The 18,556-nt window shown below is 44.7% G+C and overlaps 1 protein-coding gene across 2 annotated transcripts in view; it reads left to right on the forward strand.

The window, feature by feature from the left end:
• LOC124979870 (signal transducer and activator of transcription 5B) overlaps nt 1-18,556 on the forward strand; it is a 60,831-nt gene that overhangs the window by 38,584 nt on the left and 3,691 nt on the right. Inside the window, exons 3-16 of one of the 2 annotated variants that reach the window (XM_047544690.1) lie at nt 721-877; nt 2,180-2,269; nt 3,140-3,314; nt 6,385-6,515; nt 6,725-6,876; nt 7,341-7,496; nt 7,804-7,983; nt 8,316-8,403; nt 8,482-8,604; nt 9,283-9,375; nt 10,871-11,077; nt 12,545-12,639; nt 13,062-13,192; nt 14,041-14,211. In XM_047544690.1, the coding sequence (XP_047400646.1) occupies nt 721-877; nt 2,180-2,269; nt 3,140-3,314; nt 6,385-6,515; nt 6,725-6,876; nt 7,341-7,496; nt 7,804-7,983; nt 8,316-8,403; nt 8,482-8,604; nt 9,283-9,375; nt 10,871-11,077; nt 12,545-12,639; nt 13,062-13,192; nt 14,041-14,211 (1,949 nt within the window). The remainder of the gene's footprint in view (nt 1-720; nt 878-2,179; nt 2,270-3,139; nt 3,315-6,384; nt 6,516-6,724; nt 6,877-7,340; nt 7,497-7,803; nt 7,984-8,315; nt 8,404-8,481; nt 8,605-9,282; nt 9,376-10,870; nt 11,078-12,544; nt 12,640-13,061; nt 13,193-14,040; nt 14,212-18,556) is intronic. The other variant, XM_047544691.1, reaches the window with a different exon arrangement.

Here is an 18,556-nt window from a genome sequence, read left to right on the forward strand (position 1 = left end):
TGCCTGAAGTCCCAGATCTGCAACTAGTGATAGAAATGTCTCACCTGTTCAAATACTCCTAGGCAACCTCTGCCTCATTTTCAGGACTCCTTAGAAAGAGCAGTATTATTGCTTCACCTGCCTCTATTTAAGAAATACTCCCTGTGGAATTTGCAATACAGCCATGGAACTGGTTGAGGCTAGAAACACATGCAGTATGGTCTTAACCTTATGCCCCTTAACACCCTCGAGAAGACTATAAATAGGAAATTTTCAGAGCCCTTATTTCCTTTAGAGAATGCAAAGCATGTTCCTTTTCCTTTTCCCTTTGTTTCTATGAGAATATAGCATTAGCACCAGAGCCAGTCAGTATCAAGAAGGAGAGGGGCAGTACATGGTTTAAAAAAAAAAAAAAAAAAAAAAAAAGAGAAGAAGAAAATGAAAATACTGTATAGTCCAACTAGGGTAATAATTAGAAGAGTGTGACTAGAGTAATGTAGGCATTTAGTCGATTTGTGTTGGGCTGTTTCTTAACATTTGCAAGAAGTGTTAAGAAGAAATCACTTTAGGGCTGAGTGACTCAGTGGCAGAGCACTTGCCTAGCACGTGTGAGACCCTGGTTCTATGCCCAGAAAATAAAGAAATCACTTTAGTCAAAGAAAGACTGTGATGTGTAGAGGCTGCATTTGTACAGGCTCCTGTGCATGTATGTATACATATTATGTAATTTTTTTCCCCTAGGGACTCAATAGATCTTGATAATCCACAGGAGAATATTAAGGCCACCCAGCTCCTGGAGGGCCTGGTGCAAGAGCTGCAGAAGAAGGCGGAGCACCAGGTGGGGGAAGATGGGTTTTTGCTGAAGATCAAGCTGGGGCACTATGCCACGCAGCTCCAGGTGGGTGTGGATGATGGGTCACACTTAATTCTTGTCCCTGGGATGGCTTCTTCCTTTATATAGGCCTTCCTATAGAGTCTCATACTCTTTGTCAGCCAGCATTGTTGAAGCATGTGTTCCATGCATAAGGTTCCAATTGTTTGACTTTGTGGTTGTGGCTTTTTTTTTTTTTTTTTTTTAAGGACTTTTTATTGGAAAATAATTTTAAACTTACAGAAACTTGCAAGAATGATACAAAGAAGTTCTAAATTACACCCAGATTCACCTGTTAATTGCCCTGTCATACTTTCCTTTCTTTCTTCCTCCCTTTGTCTCTACACACACATTATTTAGTTATTTGAGAGTAAGTTACATATATCATGTCCCTTTACCCCTAAGTACTTCAGTGTGCATTTTCTAAGATTAGGAACCTTCTTTTACATGGTTATAATACAGTTATCAACCTTAGTAAATTTAACATTGATACATTACTTGTAGTTAATCTTCTGTCTATATGTCCATTTTGTCAGCTGACTCAAAAATGTCCTTTTGGGCATTTTCCCCCTCCAGTTCAGGATCCAGTCCAAGATCACATATCATATCTAGTTGTCATATCCCTTTAATCTCCTTTAATCTAGACTCATTTTGCAACCTTGCTTTGTCTTTGACATTGACATTTTAAAATAATTGCCCTATCCCTTACTTTTGTTGTTGTTGTTTTGTTTTGAGATAAGGTCTCACTATGTTGTGTTGAAACTCCTGGGCTCAAGGGATCCTCTGGCCACAGCCTCCCAAGTACAGGCACATCCACATCTCCCCATGCCTGCTCTAACCCTTACTTTTTAAAGACAAAATGTTCCTCATTTGGGCATTTGTTTGATGTTACTTCATGGTTAGATTCACATTTCACATCCCCTGGTCAGAATTCTAAATGAGTGGTATTATTAGGGTATCACATACAGGGACATATGATGTCTTTCTTCCCCTTATTAGTAACAATAATTTTGATTGCCCAGTCAAAAACTTTTACTATCCTATTTCTCATCTAGCTTGGAATTTTTAAAATGTACTTATCTGGTTTCCAAAATGTTGCTGTAGTCCTTTAGGTACACTAAAATGCACGAAATAAAATAACTTCACCTTTTCACTGTAATTGGGCTTTCTGTGATGTCCTTTCTTGTTCCCATTGGTATTGGGGGAGCAGCATCAGCCATGATTGGGCCATCCCATCTCTAGGAGTCTTCTCCATCATGAGAGTGCAGGGTTAGGCCCCTGTAGAGCATGGAATGGAACAAAGTCACATCTGCCGTTGCGTTCTTTCAGAACACGTATGACCGCTGCCCCATGGAGCTGGTCCGCTGCATCCGGCACATTCTGTACAACGAACAGAGGCTGGTCCGAGAAGCCAACAATGTGAGTGTCCTGTGGGTGTGAGGAGAGTGGGGATTCCTGTCTTACCTACCTCTCTCTGGACCCAGCTTTGTCAGGGTGACTCAGTGTACACCTATTGGTGTCCCTTTAGAGATTTGATCTTCATAGATTTATAACCTTGATGAGGTTGCAACCACAAAGCAATGTGAACAAGTACAAAATAATATAACCTCAGCTGAATCATTTTCCAGAAAGATATACTCATATTTAGGAGAGACCCTTCTCAATCCCTTCCAAGCCAGGTGTTGAAAGAATGGGTCAAACTAGGTCACTAAAATAACTGGGTCCAGAGAGGCCTTGTTTATGCCTCCCACATATCTTCATGTGGTGGTCTTCAGGATGCCTGTGGGAGGTTCAGCTTCTTCCATAGTGGAAGCAAATTATTCCATCACAAGAAAGTCTTGAGTGAGCACACAGATGAAGTGCATTCACAAAGCTGTGTTACCCACTGCATCCCTAACATTAGCTCAGTCCATGGCATTAGGCCAGTAAGTAAATGTGAAAATGAGGGTCATCATCATTAATAGGAAAACCCAGGTAACACTGAGAACATGTTGAGTTCTAGTCTCTCCAAAGGAAACTGGTGGGCCTTGTTTTGGAACTCTGGTGGAAGCCAGATCTGAAGTACTAGTTTCTACTATGATGGTGCCCGTATTCTGTTGGGTCACTTGTTTCTCCATTTTTCCTATTCTATCCTAGTTCTCACAGATGATATTTATGATTCCTTCTGATCCAAAATTTAGCTTTTGGGGTCTTAGCCCAAAGTAGGATCTAGCATTGGTTGGCTTTTCCTTGGGATTAAGGCTTCCTCCCACCCAACTGCCTTGCACTTCCTCCCCGATCTTCCCTCAGGGCAGCTCTCCAGCTGGAAGTCTTGCTGACGCCATGTCCCAGAAGCACCTTCAGATCAACCAGACGTTTGAGGAGCTGCGACTGGTCACACAGGACACAGAGAATGAGCTGAAGAAGCTGCAGCAGACCCAAGAGTACTTCATCATCCAGTACCAAGAGAGCCTGAGGCTCCAAGGTGAGGAAGAGGGTGCAGGGCCAAGGGAACCGTGTGTGTCCTGAGGCGAGTGAGGACTAGAAGTCTGCTCAAGTTGGGTTGTAAGAGAACCCATTTTTCATTCTGAGCATCTACCTTCCATTGGGTGGTAGGGGATAGTTATTGGAGACAGTGCTAGGAGGAAGGGGAGAAGACACGTTGCCTGGCCTTGGAGAGGATGGGGTCTTACCCAGGCTTCTGATACCCTGAGGAGGGCCATGGTGGCTGGGGAGGACATTTCCTTTTGAGGAAGGAGCTCATAGTCTAAGTAAACAACATCAGGCATAATATTTTATATATAGTAAGTATTTTATAAATGCAGCTTTATTGAAGTAAAAATAGGAAATGTAAAACCATGTTTAGGGCCTGTGGGTGCAGCACTGTGGAGAGCACTTGCCTCGCATGTACAGGGCCCTGGATTCAATCCCCAGTGACACACACACCAAAAAAAAAAGAAAGAAAGAAAGAAAATCACCTTTAAAAAAAAAAAAAACTTTCTAAGCAGTATAAGGCCATGGGACCGTGTTTCTGGTGATCAGTGTTTAATGTTTTGTGCAGTTATTCAGAGAGGCCTTCCTGTAACTGCATACACTTCTGCACCTCAGTGTGTCCTTGTGGACAAATCTCCCTAGCCTAGTATACTGCTTGCAGCTTGAGGCATCCAGAAACTTCATTGTCAGTTTTGAGACTATGGAGCCACCAGCGCCCCCTCTTGACCCTGTAGGAAGTTGGCAGTTTGAGCTTTAACAATTTCCATGCTTACACACTCACCTCAGAATCTCAGAGGAGCAATGGCTCAGTAGCCAGCCCTGACACACACACACACAAGTGTGCACTCCTGTAAAAGTGTGTGTGGCAGGCTCTATCACATAACTTATTGACATTATTTTTTGACTCTGTCTTCCCAGACTGTAAATCCTTGAGAGGGAATTGTGTCCTCTATCTTTGTTCCCTGACACAGGACAGTGACTAAAATATGAGTATTAACAGAATGATTCTAACACGTCTTCCTCCAACTGAATTCACCCCAAAGAAAAGGAACAGCCTTTTGGAACAGGAGATTCAGTCTATAGTTTCTACCCAAGTCCATTGTCGACAGCATTTATGATCCTTAATGTGGGTTTCAGTTGCATATGGATGGGTTTAGATTTGGATTCTGGATGGATTTAGACCTATTACATGGTGTCACTTCTGTCTCATTTGTCTGCCTCACCATTACAATCACAGATTAGGGCTGGGGGTATTGCTCAGTGGTAGAAAACTTGCCCTGCGTTTAATCTCAAGTACCACAAACGTGCACGCACGCACACACACACACACACACACACACACACACAGCAAAAAACACACAGAGTTTTATTTATTTTTTATTTACTTTTGGTACTGGGAATTAAATCCAGGGGCACTTAACCACTGAACCACATCTCCACCCCTTTTCATTTTTTGTTTTGAGACAGGGTCTCAGCTTCCTAAGTTGCTAAGACTGGCCTTGAACTTGGGATCCTCTGCCTCAGCTTTCTGAGTTGCTTAAATTCTCAGGTGTCCTCTACCATGCCTGGCTAAAACCACAGACTACTGATCAGTTTGTGCAAGTGAAGGCCCAGCCCCTGAGAAACATAGCCGTTGCCTCAGGTCCACCTGACTTCCTTCACAGGAACACCTGCAAATGAGTAGGAGAGACCTAAGTGGGACACTTGCAGGAGGACGGTGGGTACAGGTATTGGGATCACCACTCCCCCATGGACCAGCAGGATCCCGAGGGAGCCGACAGGCCACTCTGCTATGTTCCAAGCCTGTTTAATACTCTTCTCAGTCAGTACTCTCCAATGAGATTAGACCCATATTTCCAAGTTCTAGTTTTGGGCTTTTCCTGGCTGTCCAGCGTTGCTTTTGTCTGTCCCAGCTTGTGTGTTCCCTGGGGCAGGGACTGGGTCGGTGTGACATGGCTTTCAAAGCCAGCCAGGAAGTTAACTAAGACATACCGACGTACACATCTTTTTGATTCAGCCCGAGTAAGTATGCTGGGCAGTTCAAAAAAAAGGTTATTGGAAGGCAGTGATGATCCCAGCACTCAGGAGACTATTGTGTTGGGAGGGGGATGGGTTTGCAGGCTGGGGAGGGTGGACAGGTGGCTTTGACTGTGGACAAGTTTGTGGTTATCAGTCCTCAGGTGTTTCTTCCTTTACTCTTTCTACCTCCCCCTTGTCTTAAGGATCTGTTCATAGATAGTTTGGAAAAGGTAGGGAGGCCTCCCTCCACCCTCCCTGGGATTCCCAGCAACTGGCCATGCCTCCTCCACCCTCCCTTTCCTAAGGGAATCTTGCTGAATTGTGTCCCAGGAGGCCTGGACACTCCCTCCCTCCCTCCTGGTGGGTTGGCTGAGCTCATGTTGACTCTCCCTGGGTGGATGTGGCAGGCACCTTCTAGCTCCTAGTGAGACTCACCATCCTGGGGAGGGACTGCCAAGTTCAAGGATGGGACAAACAAGGGAGCAGGGCCTCCCAGATGAGGCTCCCATGCAGGTGAGGGGTGGGGCAGAGCAGCTGCTTGTCTCTGTCACCTTTTCATTCTCGTCCTACTCCCCGGTCACCAATCGGGACCAATCTTCATAGAACCCAGGCCTGCCAGGCCGTTCCTGGAGCATTTTCTGTGTCATTTATTCACTGTCCACGGTAAGGCTCTTAGCAATGCCACGAGTCTCCCGTTTCACACGTGCAGAACTGAGACACAGAAAGAAAGTGATTTGCAAAGTTCACGGGGGTGGAGTGGGGGTGGGGGTTGGGGGCAAGCGGGGTCCTGTTCCACTTCACTTGTGAGCACCCACTGCCCAGAGGGGAGGCCCAGTCAGGAGGCCAGTGAGCAGAGCCCAGAGCTGCCTTCTGAAGGTGCTCCTGCATCTTTGGGCACCCATGACTGTACATGGGAGGCCGACTGGCCATCAGTGGGGTGACTGCCCCTTGAGGTCTTGCTCCAGAACGGGTGAGTGGGATGCTCTGGGCTTCATGGTAGATGGTAGGAGTGATGGTGGTGGGTGTCCTGTCCCCTCCTCCAGCCCAGTTTGCCCAACTGGCCCAGCTGAACCCCCAGGAGCGCCTGAGCCGGGAGACGGCCCTCCAGCAGAAGCAGGTGTCCGTGGAGGCCTGGCTGCAGCGTGAGGCCCAGACTCTGCAGCAGTACCGCGTGGTGAGTAGGATCCTGGGTGTCAGGGACTGGATGGAGGGGCAGAGCCAGGAAGGGCAGGAGGCCAGACCCCTGTTCCCTGGGGTGCTGTGAGGCAGAGAGGTGGGAGAGGGAAGGGTCTCCTGGGCCTGCCTGGCTCCCTGGGATGGTAGGGGAGGCCCTGCAGGGCTGTTCGCTGGGAGCCCAGAGGGCTGCTGTCCCCCTTGCCACAGGAGCTGGCCGAGAAGCACCAGAAGACCCTGCAGCTGTTGCGGAAGCAGCAGACCATCATTCTGGACGACGAGCTGATCCAGTGGAAGCGGCGGCAGCAGCTGGCCGGGAACGGAGGGCCCCCCGAGGGCAGCCTGGACGTGCTGCAGTCCTGGTGAGGCTGTGGGGAGGCGGGCAGGGTGGCAGGGCTCCAGGGTGCGCTGCCCGCTGCCTCTTCTGCCTCCCGCCTTGGCCTGAGCAGCAGGCTCCTTCTGTCTGTGACGGCTCTCATTTCGCCACTGTCCTGGTTTGAATGTGGACTTTGGTCCCCTGATCCCTGCTGCTTTCCCCAGGGATGCAGTCACGTGCTGGGGAGGGGGGCAGGGCTTTGGTATGCATTGACTCGGGCTGGTTGGCCCCAAGTTGGGGTGGCCCCTCGTGTGCATCGTCTGCTTGTGGAGGGCAGGAGCGTCCTCCGTGCCAGTGGGTTGGTGGGGTGGGGAGCGCCTGTGCCGTCCTGGTGGGGTTCCTGAAGATGCAGCTGTGTTGCTGGGGTCTCCCTAGACTGGGAGCCCCCAGGCTGTGGCCTGGGGTGGGGAAGAAGCCATCATTCCCCCGTGGGCCTGGGACTCCTTGCAGGTGTGAGAAGTTGGCGGAGATCATCTGGCAGAACCGGCAGCAGATCCGCAGAGCCGAACACCTCTGCCAGCAGCTGCCCATCCCCGGCCCGGTGGAAGAGATGCTGGCCGAAGTCAATGCCACCATCACAGACATCATCTCCGCCCTGGTCACCAGGTGACTGCTGCCTCTTGACACCACCTAGAGCATGCGGTTGGCATGTGGGAGGCGGTAGGTGCCACCCAGACCTGAGGCTCTGCCCAGTCCCGTCTCTGCCTGGCACCCCCTCTCGGGGCACCTCCCGTTGCTCTGGCCGCTCGGGGCAGCCTCCCCCAGTTTCTGGCGTGGACACGGTGGGAGATGCCTCCGCTCGGCCTCCCCTTCTCGCTGGGAAGAGAGGCCCCTTTCCTCACAGGGGGACCCGCAGCCCTCCCCACCCACGCCTGCATCTCATCGTGTGTCTGGTCACTCGTGTCCCCTGCAGCACATTCATCATTGAGAAGCAGCCCCCTCAGGTCCTGAAGACCCAGACCAAGTTTGCAGCCACTGTGCGCCTGCTGGTGGGCGGGAAGCTGAATGTGCACATGAACCCCCCCCAGGTGAAGGCGACCATCATCAGCGAGCAGCAGGCCAAGTCCCTGCTCAAGAACGAGAACACCCGCAAGTGAGTGTGCTACAGTTTCTTGCTCCCTGTCCCTTTCTTCAGGTCCCTGCAATGGGAAGATAGTAATTCTTCCACCTCTGCAAATCCCTGTTCACCCTTCTGGCCTGTTCTGAGGATCAGAGAAGGAATATTAGGGGGTTTTTGAAAGATAGTATAGTTTCCTTTAGTAGGGATATGAAAATTACTTGTATGTTTTATTTATAGAGCTAACATTTCCTCTAAATCATGTATGCTTTTAGCAGCCTTCTATATTTCCTCCTACTCCGAACATGTTCTCTACCCATGTTTACTAAGACCCATATAGATTTGGAACTGGTCTCTCTGATTTGCAGCGATTACAGTGGCGAGATCTTGAACAACTGCTGTGTCATGGAGTACCACCAAGCCACTGGCACCCTCAGCGCCCACTTCAGAAACATGGTGAGGAGGGGAGAAGAGGAAAAATGCCTTGTCCCTGTGTGTTTTAGGGCTTTGTCATCTCGTGTTCTTCCTTTGCAGTCCCTGAAACGAATTAAGAGGTCTGACCGCCGTGGAGCGGAGTCCGTGACGGAAGAAAAATTCACAATCCTGTTTGAATCACAGTTCAGTGTTGGTGGAAATGAGCTGGTTTTTCAAGTTAAGGTAAAGCCCCCTCCACAGCCAGGTTGTGTGTGTGTGTGTGTGCGTATATGTGCTGTGCCTTGTATATCACAAAAGAATGGTGATCAGGGCTGGGGAGATAGCTCAGTTGGTAGAGTGCCTGCCTTGCAAGCATAAGACCCTGGGTTCAAATCCCCAGCACCGGGAAAAAAAAAAAAAAGAATGGTGATCACATTGTGTCTTCTTTTTGACCATTGATAAACAGAAAATGGGGAGCCGTCATCCTTACAGGTGTTCTCTCTTAGATTCTATTAAGTCATGAACAAACAGTAATGAACTGAAATAAGTAGCTGGAGGAATAGGTAAATAATGAATGAAAGGAAACATTACCCAGTGTGAGAAGTGTATAGTACATTTCTTGTGATTTTTTTTTTTCCAGAAATGTCTCTTTATGCTCTTTCTTTCTCTTCCTCAGTCACCTTGTAACTCCTTGAAACTTGCTCCACCTTCAGAAACATCTAAGCAGTATTGCCTTTAAAATATCTGAAATTTCTAAAGTTGCAGCAGTGTGAGAAGTTGCATTACTCCTGCAGCTATTCCCACTCTGCGTTTTAGGGCGCCACTTACTGACCCTTGAATGATAGTGTTACTGTAACAAACAAAAAAGAAGGGGAAGAACTTGAAGCTGGGGATGCTCAGTCCTTCTCCTGTGTCTTTTAGACCCTGTCGCTCCCGGTGGTGGTGATTGTGCACGGCAGCCAGGACAACAACGCTACAGCTACTGTCCTCTGGGACAATGCTTTTGCAGAGCCTGTGAGTGGATCCCTTGAACCCGTGGGTCTCAGGATCATAACGCTGGTGTCACGAGATTTTTCCTTGTATCCCCTCAAAAAGCATAGAAAAAGTACTGTTTTCCTGAGTGGAAGGCAGAGTAGAAAATGGAAAGAGCATGGCTTGACGTCAGGCCAAGGTTAGGCTCCGCTCCCTCTCCTGTGATCATGACTGTGACCAAGGGATGTTCTCTTTGCCTCTCTGAACTTGAGTTTGCAGTCAGTGCCTGCGACAGAGGCATGATGATGTCCACGGCACCATCAGGATGCTTACATTGGGTAACGGAAACGCTGTCACATCACCTATAATCAGTAAATATTTTGGGTTCTTGTGGGATACCCTGTATGGGGTAGGGGACTCCCAGGTTCCTTCTAGAAGTTACTTTAGCAGAGACATTGCCTCATGTCATCTTCTTTCCAGTAGATGAGGACGACTCTCAGTGTCCTCTCCTGGTTTCAGAGTCTGTGATTCATTCCAGATCTCTCAGAGAAAATGAGATGTTTTATCTGGAAAAGCAGAGATGACATTGTGGGCTTATGCACCTGAATGCTATCTGGATGCCACTGGAGTGCTGCTTGAGGAACATTTGACCAGCCTTTTCCCCTTCCCCTCTCCCAGCTATGAAAATGAGGAATTTCTTTATTTGCCGATATGAGATTCCCAGACATAGTATTAAGTGGGAAAAAGAGGAAATGCAGAACATGTGGATTTTATGCTACTATTTGTGTTTTCTTTAAAAAAGAGTAATTGCTGACATGCAATATTTTTGGTGATATATACAAGAAATTAGATGCCTTTGGGGACAAGTGGCCTGCTGGATGAAGGGGATAAGAAAGCAACTTTACTGTATTTAGTTCTGTGCTTTTTGAATTTTTGTCATGTGAAGGAATTGCCTATTTGAAAAAATTTTATAGTAATTAAAATACTATGGTTGAATGGAATGAAAAGCAATTAATTAAAAGTTCATATTCTATCCTATTCTCAATAAAGTTGCCAACCTGAAATTTCCACTCTACCATGCCAGGTTGTTTCACTTAGTGCTAGAGTTCGTGGCAGAAGGTATCAAGGCAAGTATGCACACGTGTGTATGTGTGCATATGTATACATGTATGTGCACATTCTCTACCTAGAGAAGCAATCTTTTCAGTTTCTAAATTCCCAGTGAGTTTATCACATACGAGCCAGACCTTGGTTTTATTTTGTTTTCATGGTGTTAGAACCTCTGGTTGAACCACAGGATCAGCAGCTCATTTACAAGCCCTATACGTAGCATGAGGCTACCTTCCTGTTGTGCATGAAGAAGGTAAAATGGAACCTTCTGCATCTCACAGAACTGTATACCCCCAAGGAAGCATGAATGTCCTTGGCAAGACCAGTACTCATAACTACTTCCAGCCATCATTGTTTTTCTCTTGTGGCTGGAGGGAATCAGTCATGCAACTGTTTTTTCATAAGATTCTGGCTTCTCTCCCTCCAGGGCAGGGTGCCATTTGCTGTGCCTGACAAAGTGCTGTGGCCACAGCTGTGTGAAGCGCTCAACATGAAATTCAAGGCCGAAGTGCAGAGCAACCGTGGCCTGACCAAGGAGAACCTTGTGTTCCTGGCACAGAAACTGTTCAACAGCAGCAGCGCCCACCTCGAGGACTACAACAGCATGTCCGTGTCCTGGTCCCAGTTCAACAGGGTGAGGAATCCCAGCCTCCAGTTGCTATTAGGTCAATCCCTCCAAACCAGATCCCGGCTCCTGTTCTTCATATTTATAATAAAATGTACCAAAAGTAATAGAAGCTTCTGAATATATGGACAACTTGAGAATTATCCAGGTCTCATGTAGAAAATCACATCTTTTCATATTTTCAGTAAGTTGGGCTTTGTGTCCAGTTAGTGCATTTTCTTCTTTTATAAAGGAAATAAAGCAAAGCAAGCATAAAATATAACTTACGGGATAGTAAGGTTCAAAGATGATGAGAAGTCCGTGGCTCTGTCCCATTCGCTCACTCTTGTGTTTCCTGAAGTGTAATGCCAGTTCAGGCTCCCATGGGAACCTCAACCCACAGAACGGGATGCCAATGAAAGAAAGGTTTTCTGGTTTCTAGCATCTGGTACTCAGATGTCAGATCTCTGATTGATTTTCAATTAGGCTTGAGTTTCTTTTCTACACTTCCACACTCTGTGTCTTAAATTCCCTTCTTTCAGAGAACTCATGGTCTCAGTCTTCTAGGCAGTTTTTAAAATATATATATCTTTTAGTTGTTGATGGACTGTTATTTGTTATTTATTTATTTATATGTGGTGCTGAGAATCAAACCCAGTGCCTCACACATGCTAGGCAAGCACTCTTAACACTGAGCCACAACTCCAGGCCAATGGTCTGATGCTTTATATTCAAAGCTTTGCTGCTTTTTTTATATATAATTTTAGATGTTGCTAGGCCTTTATTTTATTCATTTATTTTTATGCAGTACTGAGAATTGAACCCAGTGCCTCACACATGCTAGGCAAGCACTCTACCACTGAGCTACAACCCCAGTCCCTTCTAGGCAGTTTTGTATTAACAAGTGGACCAACAGGCTTGCTGGTAGTCAGAAGAGGTTGATAGGGGAAGCAGGAGGTCTCAATGGTCTATCTATGCTATTACAGTAAAGCCTCTGCCTTCTAATAGAACCAGATAACTGCATTTGACTGATTACTGTTGGGAACATCTGTGTGATGTGACCATCTCTGTGGTGTTACGGTGTGGTCTAATCCAGATTAAACTTATGAACCAGCTAGGCATCTTGTTAAAACATAGCTGTGATTCAGCAGGTCTGGGATGGGTCCTGAAAACATTAATTTCTCAGAAGCTCCTGGGTGGTGCTAGTCACAGGCCACAGAGCAAAAATAGCCAGGACCAGTCAGCCCAGTCCCAGGTGAAAGCATCGGAGTCCACTGGGTGTTGGTAGTAGCATGTTGGCCTTTCCCCATAATTGCCTTTCTTTTGCATTCTCTTTGGTTGAGGACCATTTGGTAAAACTGAGGTAGGCAGGGGTATTTGCATGCATCTGGCAGTGTAAGTGTTTAGTTTTTAGGTAAAGTACATGCAGGTAATAGTCCAACTCTTACTCTTCCTTTGTGTGTGTGTCTGTGTGTTCATTGTTGTGTCTCCAACCAGGAGAATTTGCCAGGACGGAATTACACTTTTTGGCAGTGGTTTGATGGTGTGATGGAAGTGTTAAAAAAACATCTCAAGCCTCATTGGAATGATGGGTACGAATCATCAATTCTCCTTTTTTTCTGAGATGGGGTCTCACTGTGTTGCCCATGCTGGTCTCAAACTCATGAGCTAAACGATGCTCCTGCCTCCACAATCTGAGTAGCTGGGACTACAGGTACATGCTACCACACCTGGCTAGAATCCTCATTTTTTTAAAAAAATTTGTTTTGTTTTGTTTCTAGTTGTAAGATGGACACAATTTATATATTTATGTATGTATGTATGTATGTATGTATGTATGTGGTGCTGAGGATCAAACCCAGTGCCTCACACATGGGAGGCAAGCACTCTACCACTGAGCCACAACCCCAGCCCAAAATTGTCATTTTTTAAGTCATCAGTAGAGTATGAAAGTTTTCCTTCTGGCATTAACACATCACCCTCTGCTTCTGCTCATTTGGCCTTTGTGATCCAGGGCCATTTTGGGTTTTGTGAACAAGCAACAGGCCCATGACCTACTCATTAACAAGCCAGATGGAACCTTCCTGCTGAGATTCAGCGACTCAGAAATTGGCGGTATCACCATTGCTTGGAAGTTTGATTCTCGTGAGTGCTCCACCCTTTAAGACACATGTTGACTTTTCCTCCAAAGTCAGCCGCTTTTGTTGCAAAATGACTTTTATAGTTTATCAAGTACTTATTTGTCGGGGCCAGTGCTAATTACAGAAAACATAGTCCTATAACCATGACATAGCTGCTCATAATATGGCAGCCTATGAAAAACCTTATTATGGAAAACATAGTTACATCTTGGGAAACACAAAATATAGAAGTCTGTAAAATCTCAGTTGCTTCCCTTTTGAAATGTTTGCCCTATGATTTTTCAGCCTGGAACTTATTTCAGTGAAGAATTTGATGATTTGAAATTCTCAGAGTACTGATAATTTCAATTATTCCCTTTTCCTAATTAACTTGAGGGTATTACCATTGACCATTTCCACCCAATAATGTTACTTCTTTCCTCTGACCCTTACAATAAGATAAAAGTACCTTGCTGGTTTGTTTTTTGTGCCTTTTAACAAATTGAATAGCTTTTAATAGTTCTTCTGCTTTCTCTGCCTGGGAGCATGCTTCCTAGCTCTCTTGCATACCTTCTTACAGAGAATCAGGGGTTGGGGTTGATAAGAGCTGTTTCTTCTAGAGAGGGATGGAATGGTGCTTGAACTTGAACTGTCCTGAGGTCATTCAGTCTGTAGGGAAGTGATACATGCATTACCTGCTTATCTATCCACACTTTTAAAAACTACTTTACCTACAACCCATGGTTATTTTAAAATGGAGATTTCTATTGGGCCAATTTTAATGGAGAGTATAAATTTGTGGTATATTTGGGTTTTAAGATTCAGTGTTCAGAAATCATGGATAGACTGTGATTGTTCTGTTTATTAATCTAGAGGAAAGAATGTTTTGGAATCTGATGCCTTTTACCACCAGAGACTTCTCCATCCGGTCTCTGGCTGACCGTCTGGGGGACTTGAATTACCTTATATACGTGTTTCCTGATCGGCCAAAAGATGAAGTGTACTCCAAATATTACACACCAGTTCCATGCGAGCCTGCCACTGGTAACAATGTTCGCATTCTGATTTGTCATGACTTTGGTTTGTTTTGGTTTGGTGTGTGTGTGTGTGTGCACATGTGTGAATATCTCTCTTGCATGAAATTCACAAATTAGCATTCAGTCACTGCTGATTGAACATTATCCAGGGCAGACATAAGTCCCTTGCTATATTTATTAGTCACACGAAATCTGCCCTTGGTTCCAGATACCAAATCAGAGAGAACAATCGCTTTTAATAAAGTTTAGATCAAATAAAATTAGAAAGGTAAAATTCTGTTTTTCAAAAAGGATATGGTTTTATTGTTTTCTAAGCCTGGAAAGTATTCCATATTTATTATAGAATTTTCAGCAAACGTAAAAGCATAAGAAAGGAAGATATCACACATCACACATCTCTTACCTGAAGAAGAGCCTCTGTAGACAGGTTCAGGGACTGTTCCACTCTCTTCAGGTTCATATTCTCCCTTCCTTCATTCGTCTCCAGATGTTTATTGTGCACTTTTTGTACGAAGGCTACAATCCAGTTAGAGAAAGAAAATAATAAGTAAGGAAACAAATAAATAGATTTATTTAGCAGTGGATGTTTCAGAGAAAACTAGCAAGGTACAGGGATAGAGAAGTGACACTCATTTCACTAGGGTGGTCAGGGAGGTTTCTCAGGAAACCATATTTGAATGGACAGAACAAAGTGAGGAAGCTGACCATACAGAGATCCAGAGGAAAAACATCTTAGACTGAGAAAGTGAGGCCAAGTCCAGAAGTGGGAATAAGCTTGGTGCATCTGAAAAGCGTCCTGAGGGTAGGAGGCTATTGCCCACAGAACAGGGGAAAGCAGAGATCAGGGCTCCTGTGACATGGAATCCAGGGTGAAAAGTTAGGGTTTGGTTCAGACCATATGTAATCTTTTTGTGCCCTGATTACACACACATACACTTTTTCTCTCTCTCTCTGTCTCTGTCTCTCTCTCCCTTAAAAAAAAAATCCATCCTCCTCTTAATGATTGTAGAGAATTCCATTATCTAATGATTCCATGTGGTATTCCATGTTGGTTAGTTACCATACTTATAATTTATGTGCATTTTTTTGTTATGATTGATAACCTGGTACATGTGTCTTGTTCTACTCTTTCCTTAGGATAAATTCTTAAAGCAGAACTGGTGTCAAAGGACATATACTTTTTTTAAAAAAAACATTTTTAGATGTTGATAGAGATTTATTTTATTCATTTATTTACATGTGGTGCTGAGAATTGAACCCAGTGCCTCACACATGCTAGGCAAGGGCTCTACCACTGAGCCACAGCCTCAGCCCCAAGGGCATATACTTTTTAAACTTTTTGACACATTTTTCAGAATTGTCCTTCAGAAAGCAAAATTCATCTTCACTCCCAGGCATGTCTGTTACACATTTACTTCTTCTTCCTCCTGCCAACTGTAGACTCCAACCATCTATTTCAGGTCTGCCTGTCTGATTGGCATAAAAATGATATCTTAGCCAGGTACAGTGGTACACACCTATAGTCCCAGCATCTTGGAAGGCTGGGGCAGGAGGATTACAAGTTCAAGGCCAGTCCCAGCAATTCAGTGAGACCCTCAGTGAGTGTCTCAAATAAAAAATAAGAAAAAAAAAAGGACTGGGGTGTAGCTCAGTTGTAAAGTGACCTTGGGTTCAATCCCTACTACCACCAAAAAAAGGAAAAAAAAAACATCCTATTAGTCTTCTTTTCTTTGACTCTAGGTAACCTCAAAAATCTTTTCATATGATTATAATAATAATAAATGGAATAATAAAGTACCAGCAGACATTCATTTAATGTTTACCATGTACTAGGAACTTTTTGAACACTTTTCATATATAATTTCATTTAAATCCTCAGAACTACTCTAGAAGTAAGTGCTAGTGTAACCCCATTTTAAAGATAAGGAAACTGAGGCACAAAGAAGTAAAATACTTGCCAGAAATCACACAGCCTTGATTTGAACTCAGTCCAGCTCAAGAGCCTCTGTTTTTTAACCACTATGTCATTGGCCGTTTGTATTTTTCTGTGAAGTGTGAAGTACATGTTCATGTTCCTTGCTCATTTTTCTTTTGTTTTTGGTACCAGGGATTGAACTCAGAGGCCCTTAACCACTGAGCTCTATCCCAGCCCTCTTTATTTAATTTTTTTTATTTTGAGACAGGATCTTGCTAAGTTGCTGAGGCTGACGTGGAACTTGCAATTCTCCTGCCCCAGCCTCCCAAGCTGCTAGGATTACAGGTGTGCACCACTGTGCCTGGCTCATTTTTCTTTTAAGGTTACTTTTTTATATATAGGAAGTATATTAATACTTTATTATACATAACAAATGTCTTCTTCACGTGTTATTATGCTTTTAATATTTAAGTTTTATTTTGCCGAAATACAGGCTCATTGTTTTCTGTAGAATCCTACTCTAGAAACCTTTTTCCCAGCCTTTTTTTTTTTTTTTTCAATGCTGGGGATTGAACCCAAGGCATCACACATTCTAAGAATGTGTTCTACCACTGAGCTACATCCCCAGCCTAGATTTGTCTTTTGTATTTTACCTTCTCAAAGGCAAAGATGATGGTTATAGTTCTAGATCAGGGGGGATGGGAATAAGCCAAAATATGTTTAGATTTATGAAATGATTTTGTGTATCATTCCTTTTTTTTTTTTTTTTTTTTTTTTTTTTGATACTGAGGATTGAATTCAGGGGCACTTCATCACTGAGCCACATCCCCAGCCCGTTTTCACATTTTATTTAGAGACAGGGTCTCACTGAGTTTCTTGGGGCCTCACTAAGTTGCTGAGGCTGGCTTTGAACATTTGATCCTCCTGCCTTAGCCTCCTAAGCCCCTGGGATTACAGGTGTGTGCCCCTGCACTCCTTTATATCATTCTTTTTGTTAACACAGCTAATCTAGACTTTAAAATCCTGTTTCTTACAGATTTTCTTTGTTTTGTTTGTTTATTTATTTATTTATTATTGTTTTGGTTTTGTTTTTTCAGTACTGGGGAAGTATATGGATGCTCTACCACTGTTCTGCATCTCCAGCCAATTCCCCCCCCCCCTTTTTTTTTTTTTCCAAACAGGATCTTACCAAATTGCTAAATTGCTGAGGCTGGCCTGCCTTGGCCTCCCCAGATTCTGGGATTATAGGCGTGTACCACCATACCCAACCTTCCTTTGTTTTTTTCTTTTCTGCCAATCTGTAAAATTCTCTGTAGACTATAAAATACAAATGCATTAGATGTTATGCACTTGACATTTGAAGTCCAAGAAGCAGCAGGTTAGAATAAGAAGTGGTTTGTGGGGCTGGGGAGATAGCTCAGTTGGTAGAGTGCTCGCCTCACAAGCACTAAGGCCCTGAGTTCAATCCCCAGCACTGCAAAAAAAAAAAAAAAAAAAAGAAAGAAGTGGTTTGTGAACCAGGTAGCATTTACTTCTCTTGGGCTACTTAGCTGACAGGCCCTTGGTTCTGTTGATCAGAGTAACTCTCTTGACTGACAGAATTCAGGTTTCCTGCACTCACATGCCTGGGAAACAGGACTTTATTCACCCACGTCAGACCATCACATTCTTTCTATCCACTTAACAGAATTTTTAGAATCAACCTCTTAAAAAGATAACTACTACCAGGCCACATTCAGGTTTGCCTCTAGTCCATCATGTCCTCTTGGGGATTCTGCAGAGAGGGAGGGACACACACCAGCATGCTTTTCAGCTAGACTTGGCACTGAAAGCTCGCACCAGGGTGAGTGGTCACCAAATGCAGAAACCCCAGGGAAGGAACCAGCCTGCTGGTGCTGGAGGGCGCAGCGCTCCCTTTCCTGAGAGGGCAGGTACTCGAGAGGTGGACCTCAGGGGTCATCACGTCAGCTCCATGACCCTCTAGTGCTCCAGCTTTTTCTGTGTGATCCCTAACCAGGGCTTAGACACCTTCTGCTTCAAGATCTCTAGTGATAAGGACAGCAGTTCTTCCCAAGCGAGCCTATTGCAGGGACAGACAGTTCTGCTTATGGCAACATTCTTCCTTATATGGCTGGAAATTTGTCCTCCTGTGACCTCCACCACTGGTCCTAATGCTGCCCACCCCCAGATACGTAGAGTAAACCCTGTCCCTGCATCTTTGACTTAAGACTTTCAAAGGTTTTATATTACACACACACACACACACACACACACACACATATTTATTTTATATATGTAACAATTAGTATGCAATTAATAATGGACTTAGATTTGTATGAAAGTGTCTGGTTTCTGGGTTGAAGGATATTTTAAAACATCCCAGCCAACCTGGCTTTTCAGCTTCGGTGCTGAGCTTCTGCTCCACCAGATCTCCCAA

The sequence above is a fragment of the Sciurus carolinensis genome, chromosome 3 (assembly GCF_902686445.1).
Source record: "Sciurus carolinensis chromosome 3, mSciCar1.2, whole genome shotgun sequence".
In the NCBI taxonomy this organism is placed as follows: domain Eukaryota; kingdom Metazoa; phylum Chordata; class Mammalia; order Rodentia; family Sciuridae; genus Sciurus; species Sciurus carolinensis.